The 20,431-nt window shown below is 41.9% G+C and overlaps 1 protein-coding gene across 1 annotated transcript; it reads right to left on the bottom strand.

The window, feature by feature from the left end:
* Positions 1-1,740: 1,740 nt before the first annotated feature.
* Positions 1,741-19,027, bottom strand: GLOD5 (glyoxalase domain containing 5). The gene is given in 4 exon segments (XM_036916868.2): positions 1,741-1,866; positions 2,824-2,979; positions 11,447-11,584; positions 18,929-19,027. Coding segments are annotated over 4 exon segments (519 nt in total).
* Positions 19,028-20,431: the final 1,404 nt, after the last annotated feature.

Below are 20,431 nucleotides of genomic sequence, written 5' to 3'. Positions count from 1 at the left end.
TAAAAGTAGGTAGAAAACCTGCTACAGCTTTTGGAAAAACCTTTCACATGCTGAAACTATCATCTGGGAACTGTTTAGAGACCAGTCCACAAGACTAGGGCCTCGCTCACCTTAACAGACTCTCATACATGCTCCCTCATCCATCACTCAGGAAGCTATACTCTTCCCTCTCCTCTTTGCCTGCCTCATTTGCTGGTTACTCCTCTTATCTCAGAACTTTAAAGTCTTTGGACCTCTTCTCTAGTTGAGATTTTCTGTCTTGGCAAACTCATCTAGTCTCTGTCTTCAAAATATTTCCGGAATCGAACCCCTTTTTATTACATCTCTGGCCAACACTGGCATGGCCCATATGGGCCTCTGCAGTAGCCTGCTCCTCACAGTCCCCCTGCTTCCGCCCTCACCCCTACAGTCTATTTTCCTCACAGCAGCCAGAGGGAGCCTGTTGAATCCTAAAGTCAGATCATGGCCCTCCTTTGCTCACCACCCTCCCTGGCTTCCCTGTCACTCAGAGTAAAAGCCAGAGTTGTCTCCATGGCCCATGCAGCCCTATGCAATCTGTCCCTGGTCACCTCTTTGGCCTCACTTCCTGCTGCTCCCCTTCATCATTGCTCCTACCACTGGCGTCCTTGCTGTTCCTCTTCCACACCAGGCACATTCATGCTTCAGGGCTTTTGCCCTGGCTGTTCTCTCTGCCTAGTATGCCGCTCCTCCCTCTATCTGTGTGGCTCCCTCCCTCATCAATTCAGGTCTGTGCTCAAATGTCTCCTCCTCAATGAGGTTTTCCCCAACCATCCCATTACCCACTGGAAACTGCCCCAGCAATTTTTATCTGTGTCCCCTCTTTTCCATGTTTTTTTTTCTCCAAGGCACTTACCATCTTCTAACTTATTTAATATTTTTCTGATTTAATTTTATTTATTTTCTATTTCTCCCACTAGAATGGCAGTTCTACAAACATAGATATACTTATCTCTTCTGTTCAACATAATCTCTCCAATACCTGGAATGGGGCCAAGCACACAGTAGGTGCTCAATATACGTTTATTAGTTGACACAATGAGTGAATGGTGTGCTGGAGGTGGTGGAATGCAGAAAGAGAGGAAATTTGTCTGTGTCCCATCTACTCTGTCATGAGCTGACCCTCAGTTAAGATGAGTCTGGATCTGCCTTATCCAAAGGTAGAAAGTGCCATATCCTGGGAGTAAGATCCGATAAAATTCTCCAGGAGGAAGTAGTATCATCAGGGTCCTTGAAGGTCCCATGGGAATCATAGAGATCTTGGGGTTCAGTGAAGCATATGGGGTAGAGGTGGCACTTGGAAAGAGTGAGATGAATTTGAAAAGGATGAAAATGATGGGCTCATGGATAAGGAGAAGTCTGTCAGAGGCTCTGAATCCCCAGGGAATGACCCTGGGCATCCTCAGACATGTCATGCCCTGGTCACTGGCCCCCATACAGCTCAGAGACTTCATGCTCTAGACAAATACCCAAACATAATGCTGAGACAATAATAATGAAGACCTTTTATTAATAATGACGTTAGTGATTTATTGGGGGAGCTTGGGCAGAGGATGTTCAAATGTGTCGGTTTGATCTCAAATCTATTCCCCCCACCCAGCAGGATGTGTGAAGTGCCTAAGTACTCAGTCCTTGGAGGTCTCTGGACCTGAGTGAAGGTTTGCAGGAAGGAAAGGAGAGGGAGACATCGCAGGGAGCAGAATGGAGGAGGGTCAGCTTCAGTCACGAGGAGATATAGTTGGACACTTCACTAAGGTTTCTGTCAGGGTCTCAGAAGTAGATGGACACAATGGGTCCTTTTACCCCTCTTCTAGGGACTGGACCCTCCTCAATGGGAACATCACAAGCCTGAAGTGAAGAAGACAAAAGTCATTTGTCACAGTCCTTGTGAGAGACCAACATTTAATTCCTTATAGTGGCCTAGAAGATCCCTGTACCTTTCTGACTTCATCTCTTACCATTCTCCCCTTCTTCACTGTGATCCAGCCACTTACTGACTGTATGGCCTCAGGCAGAGTACTTAACTGTTCTGTATCTTAGCTTCCTCACCTGTAAGATGGGGCTATAATAGTATCTGGTATTATCTAGTGAGTGGTCAAGCAGAATTCAAAGCCAGGCAGGCTGGGCAAACACCCATACTCTTTTCACTGATCCTTTCCAAAGAAGAGGTTGGGATTAGTTTGCAACAGAATATATTCAAGACCTCAGTCCGTGTTCCCCAAAAGGAGAATTGATGCCCTTTTTATATGAAATCATTTTAAGTGCTAGAGGGACACCAAATTAAGTAACAGCAAATCCAAAATTATTCTCTCTTTAATCCTCTTTCAGTTCTTCTGATTATACCAAGAATAAAGTCTCTGGTGGGTGCTAACAAGTACTTACTACTCCCTTAACCACTTGCCAAATCTCCCTTTGTATTGTCAGGCCCAGAGAATTCAGGGAACAGAAGTGGCTAGAATCTAATGACACTGTGATGCTTTTATAACTGTTTGTTTTTACAGGTACCTTCTCTTTGTGTCAAGATATAATGAGTTTTCCATTTACTTGGTTGAACAAGGAATTTATGTAAGAAGAGTTTAGGTCTGATTTTGTTTAACAAGGGTGATGTTACATTTCCTTTTAAAATACATTTGTTTACATGAAAAATGATGTCAATAAAAATAATGAGCAAACAATTGTATATGGGTGTTATCTGGATGTGATGAAACCTGTTTTGTCTGAAGATTGAGGAAGACCTGCTGGCTCATGCTTCTGTCTCCACTGTGTCAGCAACAGCTTTCTCAGAAAGAGTAGAAGTCTGACTACCTTGAGGTGCTGGATCATTTCTTCCAAAGATATCTCTGTGATCAGACATATGTCCAGGGAGCCAGGAACAGGGTGAGCAGCTTTGGGTTCAAATTCCTTTCCCTCCTCATGGAGGTTAAATTTCTGGTCTCCAAATCACAGTGCTTTCTGGTCTCCCTATTTGAGGAGAGAAAACAACCTAGAACTAAACCTCCAAAATAAGTATGAGGCAAAGGCCCCCTGCCTACCGCAACAAGGTAAAAAAGAAAAGTTGAATAGGGCTTTTAACAGTCTCATGCTCTACTGACTGAGATAGCCGGACAGTAGAACAGAGCTTTTAATGAAAACTAATAGACCCTTGCCCCACCTCAGTCTCATTTCCTAGAGGCAACTGCTTTCATTGTGTGTGTGTGTGTGTGTGTGTGTATTTCTTCTGGGAATTATTTCCATATCTCCAAATAATATGTTTATGCCACCCATGGCAGAAGCAGCAACTTGTTTACTTAATATACATTTTCCCCTTTTTCTAATAAACACAACCCCCACATTTCAGGGGGAAATCTACATTTCCCAGTTCCTTGCTGGGAGGCCATATAAGATAGATTGGACAATGAGATGCAAGTAGAAGTTATAAGCAGAGCTTCTGGGAACTGCCCTGTCCCACTGAGTTTGCACTTTTTGCCCATTTACTTCCTCCTTCTTCCCAGCCACTGCTCAAGCCCTGACTGTCTACCTCTGGACTGGTTGTCAGGTAGGAGATAAAGTAAACTCTATTTTCTTTAACCCACTGTTAGTTGAGTTTTCTCCTACATGCCCCATTTTGTGTGCCCCAATTGATGTGCCACTATTTTTTGATTTAGCAACTTTAGACATTTTCTGTTCTCTCCCTGCTATGATAAAGTAGTATTTAGTTCATCCACATTACTACCCTTCCCAATAGGATTCTATCATCATTTTTAATTCTTCTTTTGGATCCTTTATACTTTTTAAATAGTTCACTTGCACCTTTATGTTTTGATAGATGAATTACTACTAGTATCTCACTGGCCCTATCATCCTTCTCTTCATGTCACCTCCCTCTCCTGTGCCTCTCAACTTCTGCAATTTCTTTTACCATTTTTAATTTCTTTCTTTTACATCACCATGATCAATACTACATCCATTCTATCAGAAAATGCCTTTATTTCACTTGAATGATAGTTTAGCTGACTTAGAGTTTCCCACAGCCTTTTAAATATGTTTCTTGGTTGTCGTTCTGAATCTAGTGGTGCTGATAAGTCTGATATTAATCTGTTTTTCATTCTTTTGTAGATGATATATCCACCCTCCATTCCTGCACATTCCTGCAGCTTTTAGGACTTTTCTTGATCCTAGATGTCCTGAAATTTCATTCCAGTGTGTTCAAGTACAGGGAGTTGAGGCATCATATACCTCATTATCATTACTGGCTCATGCAGGGACACTCTCTAGTTTTGTTTATGCACTTATTCTTTTTATCTCCATTCTCCATTCCTGTCACCCTGCTAGGCAACCATTACGATGTGTTTGATGTTCACCCTTTGATTTTTGTAAGTTATTGTAAAAAGGGTGTTTTTCTTTTATGTGTGTATGTTACAAACGATACCATGCTGTATACCTGATTATCTTTCTTCATTTTTCACTCAGCCTAATCTTTTTTTTTGGTATCATTAATCTACAATTACATGAGGAACATTATGTTTACTAGACTCCCCCCATCACCAAGTCCCCCCGACAAACCGCATTAGAGTCATTGTCCATCAGCGTAGTAAGATGCTGTAGATTCACTACTTGTCTTCTCGATGCTGCACAGCCCTCCCCGTGCACTCCCCCCATTATACATGCTAAACACAATGCCTCCTTTCTTCCCACCCCCTTATTCCTCCCTTCCCACCCATCCTCCCCAGTCCTTTCCCCTTTGGTAACTGTTAGTCCATTCTTGGGTTCTGTGAGTCTGCTGCTGTTTTGTTCCTTCAGTTTTTTCTTTGTTCTTATACTCCACAGATGAGTGGAATCATTTGGTACTTGTCTTTCTCCGCCTGGCTTATTTCACTAAGCATAATACCCTCTGGCTCCATCCATGTTGTTGCAAATGGTAGGATTTGTTTTCTTCTTATGGTTGAATAATATTCCATTGTGTATATGTACCACATCTTCTTTTTCCATTCATCTACTGATGGACACTTAGGTTGCTTCCATTTCTTCGATATTGTAAATAGTGCTGCGATAAACATAGGGGTGCATATGTCTTTTTCAAACTGGGCTGCTGCATTCTTAGGATAAATTCCTAGTAGTGGAATTCTTGGGTCAAATGGTATTTCTATTTTGAGCTTTTTGAGGAATCTCCATGCAGCTTTCCACAATGGTTGAACTAATTTACATTCCCACCAGCAGTGTAGGAGGGTTCCCCTTTCTCCACAACCTCACCAACATTTGTTGTTGTTTGTCTTTTGGATGGTGGCAATCCTTACTGGTGTGAGGTGATATCTCATTGTGGTTTTAATTTGCATTTCTCTGATGACTAGCGATGTGGAGCACCTTTCCATGTGTCTGTCGACCATCTGAATTTCTTCTTTGGAGAACTGTCTGTTCAACTCCTCTGCCCATTTTTTAATTGGATTATTTGCTTTTCATTTGTTGAGGTGCATGAGCTCTTTATATATTTTGGATGTCAAACCTTTATCAGATCTGTCATTTATGAATATATTCTCCCATACTGTAGGATGCCTTTTTGTTCTATTGATTGTGTCCTTTGCTGTACAGAAGCTTTTCAGCTTGATATAGTCCCACTAGTTCATTTTTGCTTTTGTTTCCCTTGCCCGGGGAGATATGTTCATGAAGAAGTTCCTCATGTTTATGTCCAAGAGATTTTTGTCTATGTTTTTTTCTAAGACTTTTATGGTTTCATGACTTGCATTTGGGTCTTTGATCCATTTCAAATTTACTTTTGTGAATGGGGTTAGACAATGATCCAGTTTCATTCTCTTACATGTAGCTGTCCAGTTTTGCCAACACCAGCTGTTAAAGAGGATGTCATTTCCCCATTGTATGTCCATGGCTCCTTTATAGTATATTAATTGACCATATGTGTTTGGGTAAATGTTTGGAGTCTCTATTCTGTTCCACTGGTCTGTGGCTCTGTTCTTGTGCCAGTACCGAATTGTCTTGATTAGTATGGCTTTGTAGTAGAGCTTGAGGTTGGGAAGTGAGATGCCCCCTGCTATATTCTGCCTTCTCAGGATTGCTTTGGCTATTCGGGGTCTTCTGTGGTTCCATATGAATTTTAGAACTATTTGTTCCAGTTTGTTGAAGAATGCTGTCAGTATTTTAATAGGGATTACATTGAATCTGTAGATCGCTTTAGGCAGGATGGCCATTTTGACAATATTAATTCTTCCTAGCCAGGAGCATGGGATGAATTTCCATTTGTTAGTGTCCTCTTTAATTCCTCTTAAGAGTGTCTTGTAGTTTCTAGGGTATAGGTCTTTCACTTCTTTGGTTAGGTTTATTCCTAGGTATTTTATTCTTTTTGATGCAATTGTCAATGGAATTGTTTTCCTGATTTCTCTTTCTGCTTGTTTATCACTAGTGTATAGGAATGCAATAGATTTCTGTGTACTAATTTTGTATCCTGCAACTTTGCTGAATTCTGATATTAGTTCTAGCAGTTTTGGAGTGGAGTCTTTAGGGATTTTTATGTACGATATCATGTCATATGCAAAATAGTGACAGTTTGACTTCTTCTTTACCAATCTGGATTCCTTGTATTTCTTTGTTTTTTCTGATTGCCGTGGCTAGGACCTCCAATACTATGTTGAATAACAGTGGGGAGAGTGGGCATCCCTGTCTTGTTCCCAATCTTAGAGGAAGAGCTTTCAGCTTCCCACTGTTAAGTATGATGTTGGCTGTGGGTTTATCATATATGGCTTTTATTATGTTGAGGTACTTGCCCTCTATACACATTTTGTTGAGAGTTTTTATCATGAATGGATGTTGAATTTTGTTGAATGCTTTTCCAGCATCTATGGAGATGATCATGTGGTTTTTGTCCTTCTTTTTGTTGATGTGGTGGATGGTGCTGATGGATTTTCGAATATTGTACCATCCTTGCATCCCTGAGATGAATCCCCCTTTGTCATGGTGTATGATCTTCTTGATGTATTTTTGAATTCAGTTTGCCAATATTTTGTTGAGCATTTTTGCATTATGTTCATCAGGGATATTGGTCTGTAATTTTCTTTTTTGGTGGGGTCTTTGCCTGGTTTTGGTATTAGAGTGATATTGGCTTCATAGAATGAGTTTGGAAGTATTCTCTCCTCTTCTATTTTTTGGAAAACTTTACAGAGAATGGGTAGTATGTCTTCTCTATATGTCTGATAAAATTCCAAGGTAAATCCATCTGGCCCAGGGGTTTTACTCTTGGGTAGTTTTTTGATTACTGCTTCAATTTCATTGCTGGTAATTGGTCTGTTTAGATTTTCTGTTTCTTCCTTGGTCATTCTCGGAAGGTTGTATTTTTCTAGGAAGGTGTCCACTTCTTCTAGGTTTCCCACCTTGGTAGCATATAGGTTTTCATAGTATTCTCTTATAATTCTTTGTATTTCTGTGGGGTCTGCCAAGATTTTTCCTTTCTCATTTCTGATTCTGTTGATCTGTGTTGATTCTCTTAATAAGTTTGGCTAAGGGCTTATCTATTTTGTTTATCTTCTCAAAGAACTAGCTCTTGGTTTCATTGATTTTTTCTATTGTTTTATTCTTCTCAATTTTATTTATTTCTTTTATCTTTCTTATGTTCCTCCTTCTGCTGACTTTGGACCTCATTTGTTCTTCTTTTTCCAATTTCAATAATTATGACTTTAGACTATTCATTTGGGATTGTTCTTCCTTCTTTAAATAGGCCTGGATTGCTATATACTTTCCTCTTAGAACTGCCTTTGCTGCGTCCCACAGAAGTTGGGGCTTTGTGCTGTTGTTGTCATTTGTTTCCATCTATTGCTTGATCTCTATATTAATTTGGTCATTGATCCATTGATTGTTTAGGAGCATGTTGTTAAGTCTCCATGTGTCTGTGAGCCTTTTTGCTTTCTTTGTACAATTTATTTCTAGTTTTATACCTTTGTGGTCTGAAAAGTTGGTTGGTAGAATTTCAATCTTTTGGAATTTACTGAGGCTCTTTTTGTGGCCTAGTATGTGGTCTATTCTGGAAAATGTTCCATATGCACTTGAGAAGAATGTGTATCCTGCTGTTTTTGGGTGTAGAGTTCTATAGATGTCTATTAGGTCCATCTGTTCTAGTGTGTTGTTCAGTGCCTCTGTGTCCTTACTTATTTTCTGTCTGGTGGATCTGTCCTTTGGAGTGAGTGGTGTGTTGATGTCTCCCAAAATGAGTGCATTGCGTTCTATTTCCTCCTTTAATTCTGTTATGTTTCTTTCACATATGTTGGTGATCCTGTATTGGGTACCTATATATTTATATGGTTATATCCTCTTCTTGGACTGAGCCCTTTATCATTATGTAATGTCCTTCTTTATCTCTTGTTATTTTCTTTGTTTTGAAGTCTATTTTGTCTGATACAAGTACTGCGACACCTACTTTTTTCTCCCTATTGTTCGCATGAAATATCTTTTCCCATTCCTTTACTTTTCATCTGTATATGCCTTCGGGCTTGAGGTCAGTCTCTTGTAAGCAACATATAGATGGGTCTTGCTTTTTTATCCTCTCTATTACTCTGTGTCTTTTGCTTGGTCCATTCAGTCCATTTACATTTAGGGTGATTATTGAAAGGTATGTACTTATTGCCATTGCAGGCTTTGGATTCGTGGTTACCAAAGGTTCAAGGATAGGTTTTTTACTATCTAAATGTCTAACTTAACTCGCTTATTAAGCTATTATAAACACAGTGTGATGATTCTTTATTTCTCTCCCTTCTTATTCCTCCTCCTCCATTCTTTATATGTTTGGTCTTTTATTCTGTACTCTTTTGTGTTTCCTTTCACTGCTTTTGTGAGTAGTTGATTTTATTTTTTGCCTTTAGTTAGTATTTGTTTGGTCTCCTTTCTTTGGTGTGATTTTATTTTCTCTGGTGACATCTATTTAGCCTTAGGAGTACTTCCATCTAGAGCACTCCCTCTAAGATACCCTGTAGAGGTGGTTTGTGGGATGCAAAAATCGTTAACTTTTGCTAGTCTGGGAATTGTTTAATCCCCCCTTCATATTTAAATGATAATCATGCTGGATACAGTATTCTTGGTTCTAGGCCCTTCTGTTTCATTGCATTAAATATATCATGCCATTCTCTTCTGGCCTGTAAGGTTTCTGTTGAGAAGTCTGATGATAGCCTGATGGGTTTTCCTTTGTAGGTGACCTTTTTTCTCTCTCTGACTGCCCTTAATACTGTGTCCTTGTCTTTGATCTTTGCCATTTTAATTATTATGTGTCTTGGTGTTGTCCTCCTTGGGTCCCTTGTGTTGGGAGATCTGTGGGCTTCCATGATCTGAGAGACTATTTCCTCCCCCAGTTTGGGGAAGTTTTCTGCAATTATTTCTTCAAGACACTTTCTATCCCTTTTTCTCTCTCTTCTTCTTCTGGTACCTGAATAATGTGAATATTGTTCCATTTGGATTGGTCACACAGTTCTCTTAATATTCTTTCATTCCTGGAGATCTGTTTTTCTCTCTGTGCCTCAGCTTCTTTGTATTCCTGTTCTCTGATTTTGATTCCATTAATGGCCTCCTGCCACCTTATCCAGTCTACTCTTTTGTCCTTCCAGAGATTGTTTTATTTCTGTATTCTCCCTCCTAACTTGATCCTTTAGCTGTTGCATATTTCTCTGCAGGTCCATCAGTATGGTTATGACCTTTATTTTGAATTCTTTTTCAGGAATATTGGTTAAATCTATCTCCCCAAGCTTCATCTCTGGGGTTGTCTGGCTAAGTCTGGACTGGATCCAATTCTTCTGCCTTTTCATGGTGATAGAGGTAGTCGTAGGCAGTTGGCATGTGTGTCAGCTGGGAGAACAACGTCCCCCACACAGAGAGCAGCTTCCCATTTTATTTCCTATCTGCAGTGGGTGGGGCAGCCGTCGGGGCAGCCCAGAGCCCCATGGGGAGATGCCGGCATGCTGGGTGTGCTCTCCTGTGAGAACAGTGACCTTTTGCGCCCTGTCCTGGCTTCCTTTGTCTGTACTGGCATGCTGCACACCAGCGGGGCCTCTGAGTCTGGCTTAGGCAGCTGCAGAGGAGGCTCTGTGCAGTTGCTACGGGTGCAGCTGCACTCAGGCTGTTCCCCTACTATGGCGGGGCCGTGCTGGAGGGGGAATGGACGGGAGGCTGTTTATCACCATGAGGTGTTTCAGAGCTGTGCTGCCTCCCAGGGGGCTGGATCACCTGAATTTCCCCGGGATTCCCAGCTGCTGGGCTGAGTGTACCAAGATGCTGCCATGCAGTTGTGAGGCCCCTGTCCCTTTAAGACTTTCAAATTCACTTGCTTTTGTTTGTCCCAGGGGTACCAGCTGTGGGGACCCACTCACAGATTTTATTGTTCCGTTTCCCTAATATCCAGCACATCACACAATGTGTATCTGCGCTCCCAGTGTGGATGACTAGGGCTGGGTATTTAGCAGCCCTGGGCTTCCACTCTCTTCCGCTCTGACTCCTCTCTTCCCGCCAGTGATCAGCCTGATCTTTTAAAGACCTTTCCCATACATCCAGTCTGATGTCACATAATTCTATTTTTATGCACAGCATTCCACATTATTTTTTTAAAATTTTTCCCTGTTTGCCATTCATGGGCCCTTTCAATTTAAGACATATTAAATGTCTCTGCATTTCCCACTTTTGAAGTTGTTTGAATTCTCAAGGACACTATTCAATCTCTGGATAACTCCTTTTTTCCTTGGATCTCTCCTGGTACCTTTCTTTGTCCTCTTCCAAACTGGACTGATTGTTTTCTAAGTATCTTTCTGGGATCCTCCTCTTGGGGATCCACTGTGTCCTGACTTTGATGTCTTCCTTATTCCTGGCTTAATCCCTTATTTTGATGTAGCATACTCTTAAGTAATTTTCAAAGCAAGTGGTCAAAGTTCCTGAGTCTGTTTATGTGTAAGAATCTTTTATTCTATACTCACCCTGATTAATAGTTTGGCTAGACATAGAATTCTAGGCTAAATTTTTTCCCCACAGAATCTTAAAGTTCTTCTACTGTCTTCTGGTCTCTGATGTGACTCTTGGGAAATCTGATATCTACATATTTCTTTTCCCTTTGTAGTTAAATTACTTTTCTTATTTTAACCTCTCTGAAAACTCTTAGGATATTTATTTTCACTCTGATATTCTATAATTTTATAAGAACATGTCCAAGTCTTAATGTGCTGGATATTCAGTTAACCCTTTCCATATAAAGTCTGGAAGTTTCTTTTGCATTATTTCTATGGTAATTTCCTCTTCTCCTTTTTCTCCATTCTCTCTCTGGAAATTCTACTATTCAGAGTTTGGAATCTCCTCCACTGATCCTTTCAAATTTTCTCACAGATTTCCTTTTGTTTTTGTTTTTGTTTTTGAGTTATTTTTAAAGTATCATTATCAAATTTTACTCCATCTGCAATTTGGCATTGGGGGAAGTGATTACCTTGAAAGTTATGGCCTCCATGCCCAGGATCTTGGAACAAAACATGGTGGTGTCTTTGATACTCTTTACATTCATCACAATGTGGTCAAGTCTTTGAATAAGACATGGGGAAGGGGTATGACTGCTGTCCTTCCATGCCTTAAAAAATAAAATTCAAAAGAGATCACATCACCACTGATCCCACCCAGTTTCCTGTTTCTTTCTCCTTACCTCCCCTCACTTCCCCAGTGACTGTACTTCTTCTCCTTATCCCCATTTCAAGGGGAAAGTCCTGGGAGGAAACTTCAGTAGACTTTTATTGCCCATGCATGGATTCACAAGAGTGCATGTGTCTGCCATGACCACTGTCCACTGTTTTCTTTTCATTCTCCTTGGAGAGTGGCGGAGGTAAAGATAAGGGGAGTGGAGACCAAGACCAAACCCTCTGTTGTTTTTCCCAAGCTGGAACTCTTCACTTTTATAAGACATGACAAGACACAGAGAAGGCCCAACCTTATGAGTACAAGTCTTTCACTGGCCAATTTAACCCAGTGCCTTCTTTTCCTACTCAGTATTTATGATCTCAGGGAATAGGACAAGAAGGGAGCATCCCAGTGAAATTAATGCTCCTGGGCATGTGTGTTTACAGATCAACCTTGACACCCAGTGGGGGGGTACACTTCCCCACCAACGACCACTTCCCACCATCAGCACATTTCCCGCCAGATCTTTCTTTTAATTTGCATTCTTTAGTAATTTGTATGTTTACATTACATCTGCTACAGGATTATAAGGTGCCTGTGTGGTCTGGCACTATAGGTAGCAAAGTATAGTAGTTAAAAGGACAGTCTCTGGAGCCAGACTGATATTTAATTAATCTCTGTGCCTTAGTTTCTCCTTTTGTAAAATGGGCACAATTTTATACATATTTTATAGGGCTGTTGTGAACATTTTTTTAAAAGTTATATTTTTAAGGGCTTAGAACAATGCCTGACACATAGCAAGTGCTATAAGAGTTAAAGATGATGATGATATTGTTGTGGTCATCTTGTTAAAATTCACACTCCCTACGACAAACCCCTATTTCTATAGCCTCATCCATTGCTCTTGAACTCCAAGCCACATTGTCCTTTTGCCTATTTCTCAGAAGGGCTGTCCTTGTACCTTTGGCCTCAGGGCCTTTTGCACTTGCTAATATCTGTTTCCCTGACTAGAATGTAAGCTACATAAAGGTAGAAATTTCTCTCTATTTTGTTCCCCACTGTGTCCCAAACAACTAGCAGATGCCCAGTAATATTTGCTCAGTTAGTGGATATCAAGTACAACAATTAGGCTCAGTGCTTAGCATAAAGTCTAATTTCTTTTCCATTCCATGCTTTTCCATCCCATTCCACCCTATGCCATTTTATTCTGTTCCATTCCATTGTGTTCAATCCTATTCAAACCAGTACATTTTAAGCAATTGATTTCACTGAGCCACAACTGAAAAAAACACTGTGTTGTTCTATTTTCATGAGTGGAGGAGGCATTTGCAAAGTTGCTGAGTTCTGCCATCCTCATGGATATAGAGGATCAACAGGGACACAGAAGCAGTAGAATGAGAAAATGACTGACACTTGGGCTCCAATGAAAATAAAGTCGTATGTTAAAACAAACTTATTAACCCTTTAATGCCTATAGATCTGTAATAGCACCCCCTTCCACTCCTGATATTAGTGATTTATATTTTGCTTTTAATTGCTTGAAAGAAAACAGAAATCACTAATATTTTATTAATCTGTTCAAAGAAACGACTTTTGACACTGTCCATTTTCTCCAATGTATGTTTGCTTTCTGTTTCACCAGTTTCTGCTGTTTGTAATTTCCTTCCTTCCCCTTTCTTAGGGTTCAATTTGCTGTTCCTTTTCCAGCTTCTTGATTGGAAGCTCAGGTTGTTGATTTACAACTTTCTGATCAATGCATTTAGAGCTATCAATTTCCCCTAAGTACTGCATTAGCCACATCCCCCAATTTTAATAGTCTATGGAAGTCAACTCAACCTGTTTCTCCCATTTGTATATGTCCTACCAGCTCAGGTTCACTCCCCAGATCCTATTTTACAGATGGGGATCTCCATCCTTGTGAATTCAAGGATGAGCAGGGCTGGCTCTCTTAATGAACAGGAATGCCAGTGTGGCTTAGAATCCAAGAGTGAGTGAGACATGAGCAGGAGGGGAAGGCAAGTGCAGGGTTGTTGAGGCACATTAGGGAGGCTGGTTTATAGATAGAAAGGTGCTCATGACATAGTAAGCACTATTCAAAATATAGCACATTTTATTCTAACTAACTATATATATTAGAATGCCCAGAACATGATGACCTCCCTTCTGCCTCCTCCTTAGGGAAAGCTACTATCTTTCTATGAAGTCCTCTTTCAGGTCTCCTTTAGGAGGCCCCTGGAATTCTTCTGGCAAACCTCAACGTCAGCACTGTGTCCCCTTGTCCTTCCCCGTGCTGCCCCATCCTGATGTCCCTGGTTAAACTGGCTTCCTGGAGCCACCTTAAAGGGGGCAGAGCAGTTAGTCCTCAACCAAGGTCCACTCTGCACTGTGTCAGAACAGAGCCTTTTCGTGTCCCTCTGCTGCCCTCTGCTTGTCTTTGAAAGAGGAAGAGAGAGGAGGACAAGAAAATGGATGTCAGCACACCAGGATAGCCCGCAGAGAATGGAAGCAGGTTACCAGGCCTGGGCTGGGGGATCCCTAGCTTTGTTGCCAACATCCGTGCCCCAGGCCCCTGGGGCCACCCCGTTCTCCTGCCCCACATCCTGGCTAGCAGCCTGGAGGGCAGATGGCACAGCATGGAGGCTAGGTGTCCTTGCCCTGGGGCCTCCAGACAACCCTCTGGCTCAGTGCCTGGAGATTGAGGAGCAGGCACGGGAGGGCCACAGGCTGAGGAGTGATGCTGGTGACAGAGGTAGGTGGTGCAAGTACAAGGACTCTGATATAAAACTCAGGGCCTTGAAAGTAAAAGCTTAAGGTGTGTCTTAATCTGCTCAGGGTGCCCTAATGGAGTACCACAGACCGGATGGTTAAACAAAAGAAATAAATTTTCTCACAGTTCTGGAGATCAGAAGTCTGAGATCAGGGTGCCAGCAGGGTTGGGGTTTGGTGACGGCTCTCATCCTGGCCTGTGTTCTCACATTGTGGAAACAGCAAGCTCTCTGGTCTCTTCTTCACTAATCCCATCATTAGGACCTCACCCTCATGACCTCATCTAGTCCTAATCACCTCCTAAAGTTCTCACCTCCTAATATCATCACATTGGGGGTTAGGGTTTCAACATAGGGATTTAGGGGGAGCATAAACATTCAGACCATAACAAGGTATATATGTGTAAGGGATTACTTTGTAATGACACAGAAAAACCACTTACTCCAAAGTATTGGGGGCACTTTTATTCTAGAGTGTGAGGCCTCTGATTGATTTAGGGTGTGTCTCCAGGATGTGAGATCTCGGATCTGTTTGGGAGTCGGAGTCTGTGTCCAGGGTGTGAAGTTAGGAGCTGTCTGAGTTATAGTATGACCACTCTGACTTATTATGGACATTTCTGAGCCAAGATCTCTAAGCTACTAAGTGTTCTGTGTTCCAAGGCACAATGTTTCCGAATTCTTTCAGAGCTTGAGCTCTGAGGTCTTCCCCATCCCCACCCACCCCTCGCCCTATACTCACCCTCTGCTGCTGAGAGTCAGGGAACATTCATCAGCCCCACTTCTATTCCCTTTTCCATGAACTGAGCCCCCCTCTCTCACTATTACCTGCCTTCACATGTGAGTTGAGATTCTTGTTCCTAGAAACAACCCAGACACCCCCCCACCCACAGAGAGACACAAATGCTCTGTGCTGTGCATATTGCTTTTATTTTTTATTTTTTCCTCCTTTTTTAAATTAAGGTATTATTGATATACACTCTTATGAAGGTTTCACAAGAAAAACAATGTGGTCATTACATTCATCCTTATTATTACTTTTTCTTTTGGTATCATTAATATACAATTACATGAACAACATTGTGGTTACTAGATTCCTCCCATTATCAAGTCCCCACCACATACTCCATTATAGTCACTGTCCATCAGTGTAGTAAGATGCTATAGAGTCACTACTTGTCTTCTCTGTGCTATACTGCCTTCCCCATGGCCCCCCACTACATTATGTGTGCTAATCGTAATGCCCCTTTTTCCCCCTTATCCCTCCCTTCCCACCCATCGTACCCAGTCCCTTTCCCTTTGGTAACTGTTAGTCCATTCTTGGGTTCTGTGAGTCTGCTGCTGTTTTGTTCCTTCAGTTTTTTCTTTGTTCTTATACTCCACAGATGAGTGAAATCATTTGGTACTTGTCTTTCTCCACCTGGCTTATTTCACTGAGCATAATACCCTCTAACTCCATCCATGTTGTTGCAAATGGTAGGATTTGTTTTCTTCTTATGGCTGAATAATATTCCATTGTGTATATGTACCACATCTTCTGTATCCATTCATCTACTGATGGACACTTAGGTTGCTTCTATTTCTTGGATATTGTAAATAGTGCTGCGATAAACATAGGGGTGCATCAGTCTTTTTCAAACTGGGCTGCTGCATTCTTAGGGTAAATTCCTAGTAGTGGAATTCTTGGGTCAAATGGTATTTCTATTTTGAGTTTTTTGAGGAACCTCCATACTGCTTTCCACAATGGTTGAACTAATTTACATTCCCACCAGCAGTGTAGGAGGGTTCCCCTTTCTCCACAACCTCACCAACATTTGTTGTTGTTTGTCTTTTGGATGGTGGCCATCCTAACTGGTGCAGGGTGATATCACATTGCATTTTTAATTTGCATTTCTCTGATGATTAGTGATGTGGAGCATCTTTTCATGTGCCTGTTGGCCGTCTGAAATTCTTCTTTGGATAACTTTCTGTTCAGGTCCTCTGCCAGTTTTTTAATTGGATTATTCACTTTTTGTTTGTTGAGGTGCATGAGCTCTTTGTATATTTTGGATGTCAACCCCTTATCGGATCTGTCATTTATGAATATATTCTCTCATACTGTAGGATGCCTTTTTGTTCTATTGATGGTGTCCTTTGCTGTACAGAAGCTTTTTAGTTTGATATAGTCCCACTTGTTCATTTTTGCTTTTGTTTCCTTTGCCCGGGGAGATATGTTCATGAAGAAGGTGCTTATGTTTATATTCAAGAAAGTTTTGCCTATGTTTTCTTCTAAGAGTTTTATAATAGTTTCATGACTTACATTCAGGTCTTTGATCCATTTCAAGTTTACTTTTGTGTATGGAGTTAGGCAGTAATCCAGTTTCATTCTCTTACATGTAGCTGTCCAGTTTTGCCAACACCAGTTGTTGAGGCTGTCATTTCTCCATTGTATACCCATGGCTCCTTTATCATATATTACTTGGCCATATATGTGTGGCTTTATATCTGGAATCTCTATTCTATTCCATTTATCTATGGCTCTGTTCTTGTGCCAGTACCAAATTGTTTTGATTACTGTGGCTTTGTAGTAGAGCTTGAAGTTGGGAAGCAAGGTTCCCTGTGCTTTATTCTTCCTTCTCAGGATTTCTTTGGCTATTTGGGGTCTTTTGTGGTTCCATATGAATTTTAGAACTATTTGTTCCAGTTCGTTGAAGAATGCTGTTGGTGTTTTGATAGGGATTGCATTGAATCTGTATATTGCTTTAGGCAGGATGGCCATTTTGACAATATTAATTCTTCCTACCCAAGAGCATGGGATGAATTTCCATTTATTAGTGTCCTCTTTAATTTCTCTTGAGTATCTTGTAGTTTTCAGGGTATAGGTGGTCTTTCACTTCCTTGGTTAGGTTTATTCCTAGGTATTTTATTCTTTTTGATGCAATTGTAAATGGAATTGTTTACCTGATTTCTCTTTCTGCTAGTTCATTGCTGGTGTATAGGAAAACAACAGATTTCTGTGTATTAATTTTGTATCCTGCAACTTTGCTGAATTCAGATATTAGTTCTAGTAGTTTTGGAGTGGACTCTTTAGGGTTTGTTATGTACAATATCATGTCATCTGCAAACAGTGACATTTTGACTTCCTCCTTACCAATCTGGATGCTTTTTATTTCTTTGTGTTGTCTGACTGCCATGGCTAGGACCTCCAGAACTATGTTGAATAAAAGCGGGGAGAATGGGCATCCTTGTCTTGTTCTCGATCATCTTAGGGGAAAAGCTTTCAGCTTTTCACTGTTAAGTATGATGTTGGCTGTGGGTTTGTGATATATGGCCTTTATTATGTTGAGATACTTGCTGTCTATATCCATTTTGTTGAGAGTTTTTATCATGAATGGATGTTGAATTTTGTCAAATACTTTTTCAGCATCTATGGAGATGATCATGTGGTTTTTGTCCTTCTTTTTTTGATGATATTCACCCTTATTATCGAGTCCCCCCCAAACCTCATTGCAGTCATTGTCCATCAGCGCAGTAAGATGCCACAGAGTCCCTATTTGTCTTCTGTGAGCTACACTGTCTTCCCCGTGACCCCACACACACAATGTGCACCAGTCATGATACTCCACAATCCCCTTCTCTCTTCCTCCCCACCTGCCCTCTCCCACCCCTCCCCTTTGGTAACCACTAGTCCCTTTTTGGGTTCTGTGAGTCTGCTGCTGTTTTGTTTCTTCAGTTTTGCTTCATTGTTATATTCCACAAATGGTTGAAATCATTTGGTACTTGTCTTTCTCTGCCTGACTTATTTCACTGAGCATAATACCCTCCAGCTCCATCCATGTTGTTGCAAATGCTTTTAGCATAGGATTTTCCTTTATAAAGAGTTAACAAATAATACATGAATATAGATTTGTATAGAAGGTTCCAGCAATACATCAGTATTAGGGACTACACAGGCCATCCCTACCTCCACTCTCCAAAAATGACCCCTGAGGTCAGTTTCTGGTGTTTCCTTCCAGATACATACACACACACACATACCACACACACACTCATCCCCATAACCAGTTCCCACCTGCTTCTCCTTGTCAACAGTGTGTCCTGTGGCAGACACCCCTACCCTGAAGGGTCACACAGCTCCCACTTGTTCTGTATCATGTCAGGCAGGAGCCCTGTGTATAAGTATAACCCGTTCATTTCACTCTGCAATGATCATTGGCTACACATGGACATGTACAAGGTTCTCCCAGTTTGTTCCTGCCAGCCTTGTGCACACAGCTCTGGGCATGTGTGTGAGTGTTAGATGTGGAATTGCGCTGCCAAGGGTTTATTCAGTGAACAGACACCCAATGGGTACAGTCTGTATATCACACACTGTTCTAGGTGCTGGGGAGACATCAGAGAACAACACAGGCAAGTGTCCCTGCCCATCCGAGGCTGACATTCTAGTGGAGGAGCTGGACGGTATAAAATTTTTATTTCTGTAGATTTTTCACATGGTCCTGGAAGGTTTTACTCTGGTCAACAGTGTGTTTACTGGCTTCCTCTCCACTACTCTCTACCGGGTGGGGTCTGCAGCAGGGGGCTGGTTGCCTTGGCTTTGCTCTCTGGAATATCTGCAGGGTCTGGGGCTGAGGTCCACTGGGGTCGTGGACAGGCATGTTTACTGAGGGGGCTGTGGAGAGGAAAGGGTCCACTGCTGAAGGGGAGGGGCAATAGGAATAGAAGAGACCACTTAATGGTGTGGTAGGGAGATTGGGGCAAAATGCTCCACTGAACTCAGCATGAATAGCCCTGGCAGATCACACCCACAGGTGGACAGGAGCAGCAGCACTGAGGCATCTAGAGCTGTCCCAACATGTTCCATTGTGTGATTGATCTGTGGACAGTGTTGGGGTCTTACAGGCTGCTGTGTGGACGCCCTTGGGGTCACAGCGAAAGGGGTGTGGATAATCATGGAGTCACACAGAGTGGGTATGAACACTCCTTGGGCCACATAGACACAGGTACGGGCACCACATGAGGTAGTACACACTGGGGTGTGGACAGCCTTGGGTTACTCAGATTGGGGGTCTGGGCATTCTAGACACCCACACACTGGGGAGTAGACACTCCTGGAATCATACGGGAGACCACACACTCTTGGGGTCACACAGAATGAGATGTAGATACTTCTGGAGTCAGATTGACTAGCATGTTGACACTATTGTAGTTAAACAAACTGGAGTGTAGACAGTCTTAGGGTCAAACAGATTTGCATGTGAGCATTTCTGGGGTGACACACAACAGGGAGTAGACACTCCTGAGTCACCTAAACTGGCTAGTAGACATTCACAGGGTCACACATACTGGGGTGTGGACATTTCAAGTGTCAGATAGCCTGGGGTGTGGACACCCCTTCATTCACATGGGTTGGATTGTGGAGCCTTCTTGGGGTCACTCAGACTGGGCTGTGGGCACTCCTGAAATCCTAGGTTCAGACAACCTGGGGTGTGGACCACTGAGGTCACAAACAGTGGGCATGGACAGACATGGGGTCACTCAGACAGAGTTATGAATACTCCAAGGGTCACACATACTTGGAGAGTGGACATCCCCATGGTCACCCAGAAGGAGTTTGGGTCACTCTTGAAGTTAAACATGCCGGGGAGTGGGCATTCCTGAAATCACACACATTGTGCACTGGACACTCCTCATGTCACACAAAGGGCATGAATTCACGGTGTTACACAGACTGAGGAGAGGATTATAGATCATAATAGATTAGCAATAGATTATAGATGTTTCTCTTCCTCAGGTATCCCCAATACGCATGAAAAGAGTCAGTCTGTGGGTCTTACATGGCGATTAAAAGGGAGGTCCACATTTTAGAGCCTGTTTGCCATGTGCAGTAGGTGTGTTAAACGTGATAAAGGTGTGCTAAAAGACAAACTAAAGCGCACTGAAAATTTTCAGGTGTTTATTTGAGCAAACATCCTCTTGAATTGGGCAATGCCAAACTGGAAGTGGGGCACACGAGTAAGGGGTAAGGCTCTTATGTGGCAGATGGGGAAGCCAAGCAGATT

This window comes from Manis pentadactyla, chromosome X (assembly GCF_030020395.1).
Source record: "Manis pentadactyla isolate mManPen7 chromosome X, mManPen7.hap1, whole genome shotgun sequence".
Taxonomy (NCBI): domain Eukaryota; kingdom Metazoa; phylum Chordata; class Mammalia; order Pholidota; family Manidae; genus Manis; species Manis pentadactyla.
The sequence above is the reverse complement of the archived record's forward strand: the minus strand, read 5'-3'. Positions and strand labels throughout refer to the sequence as shown.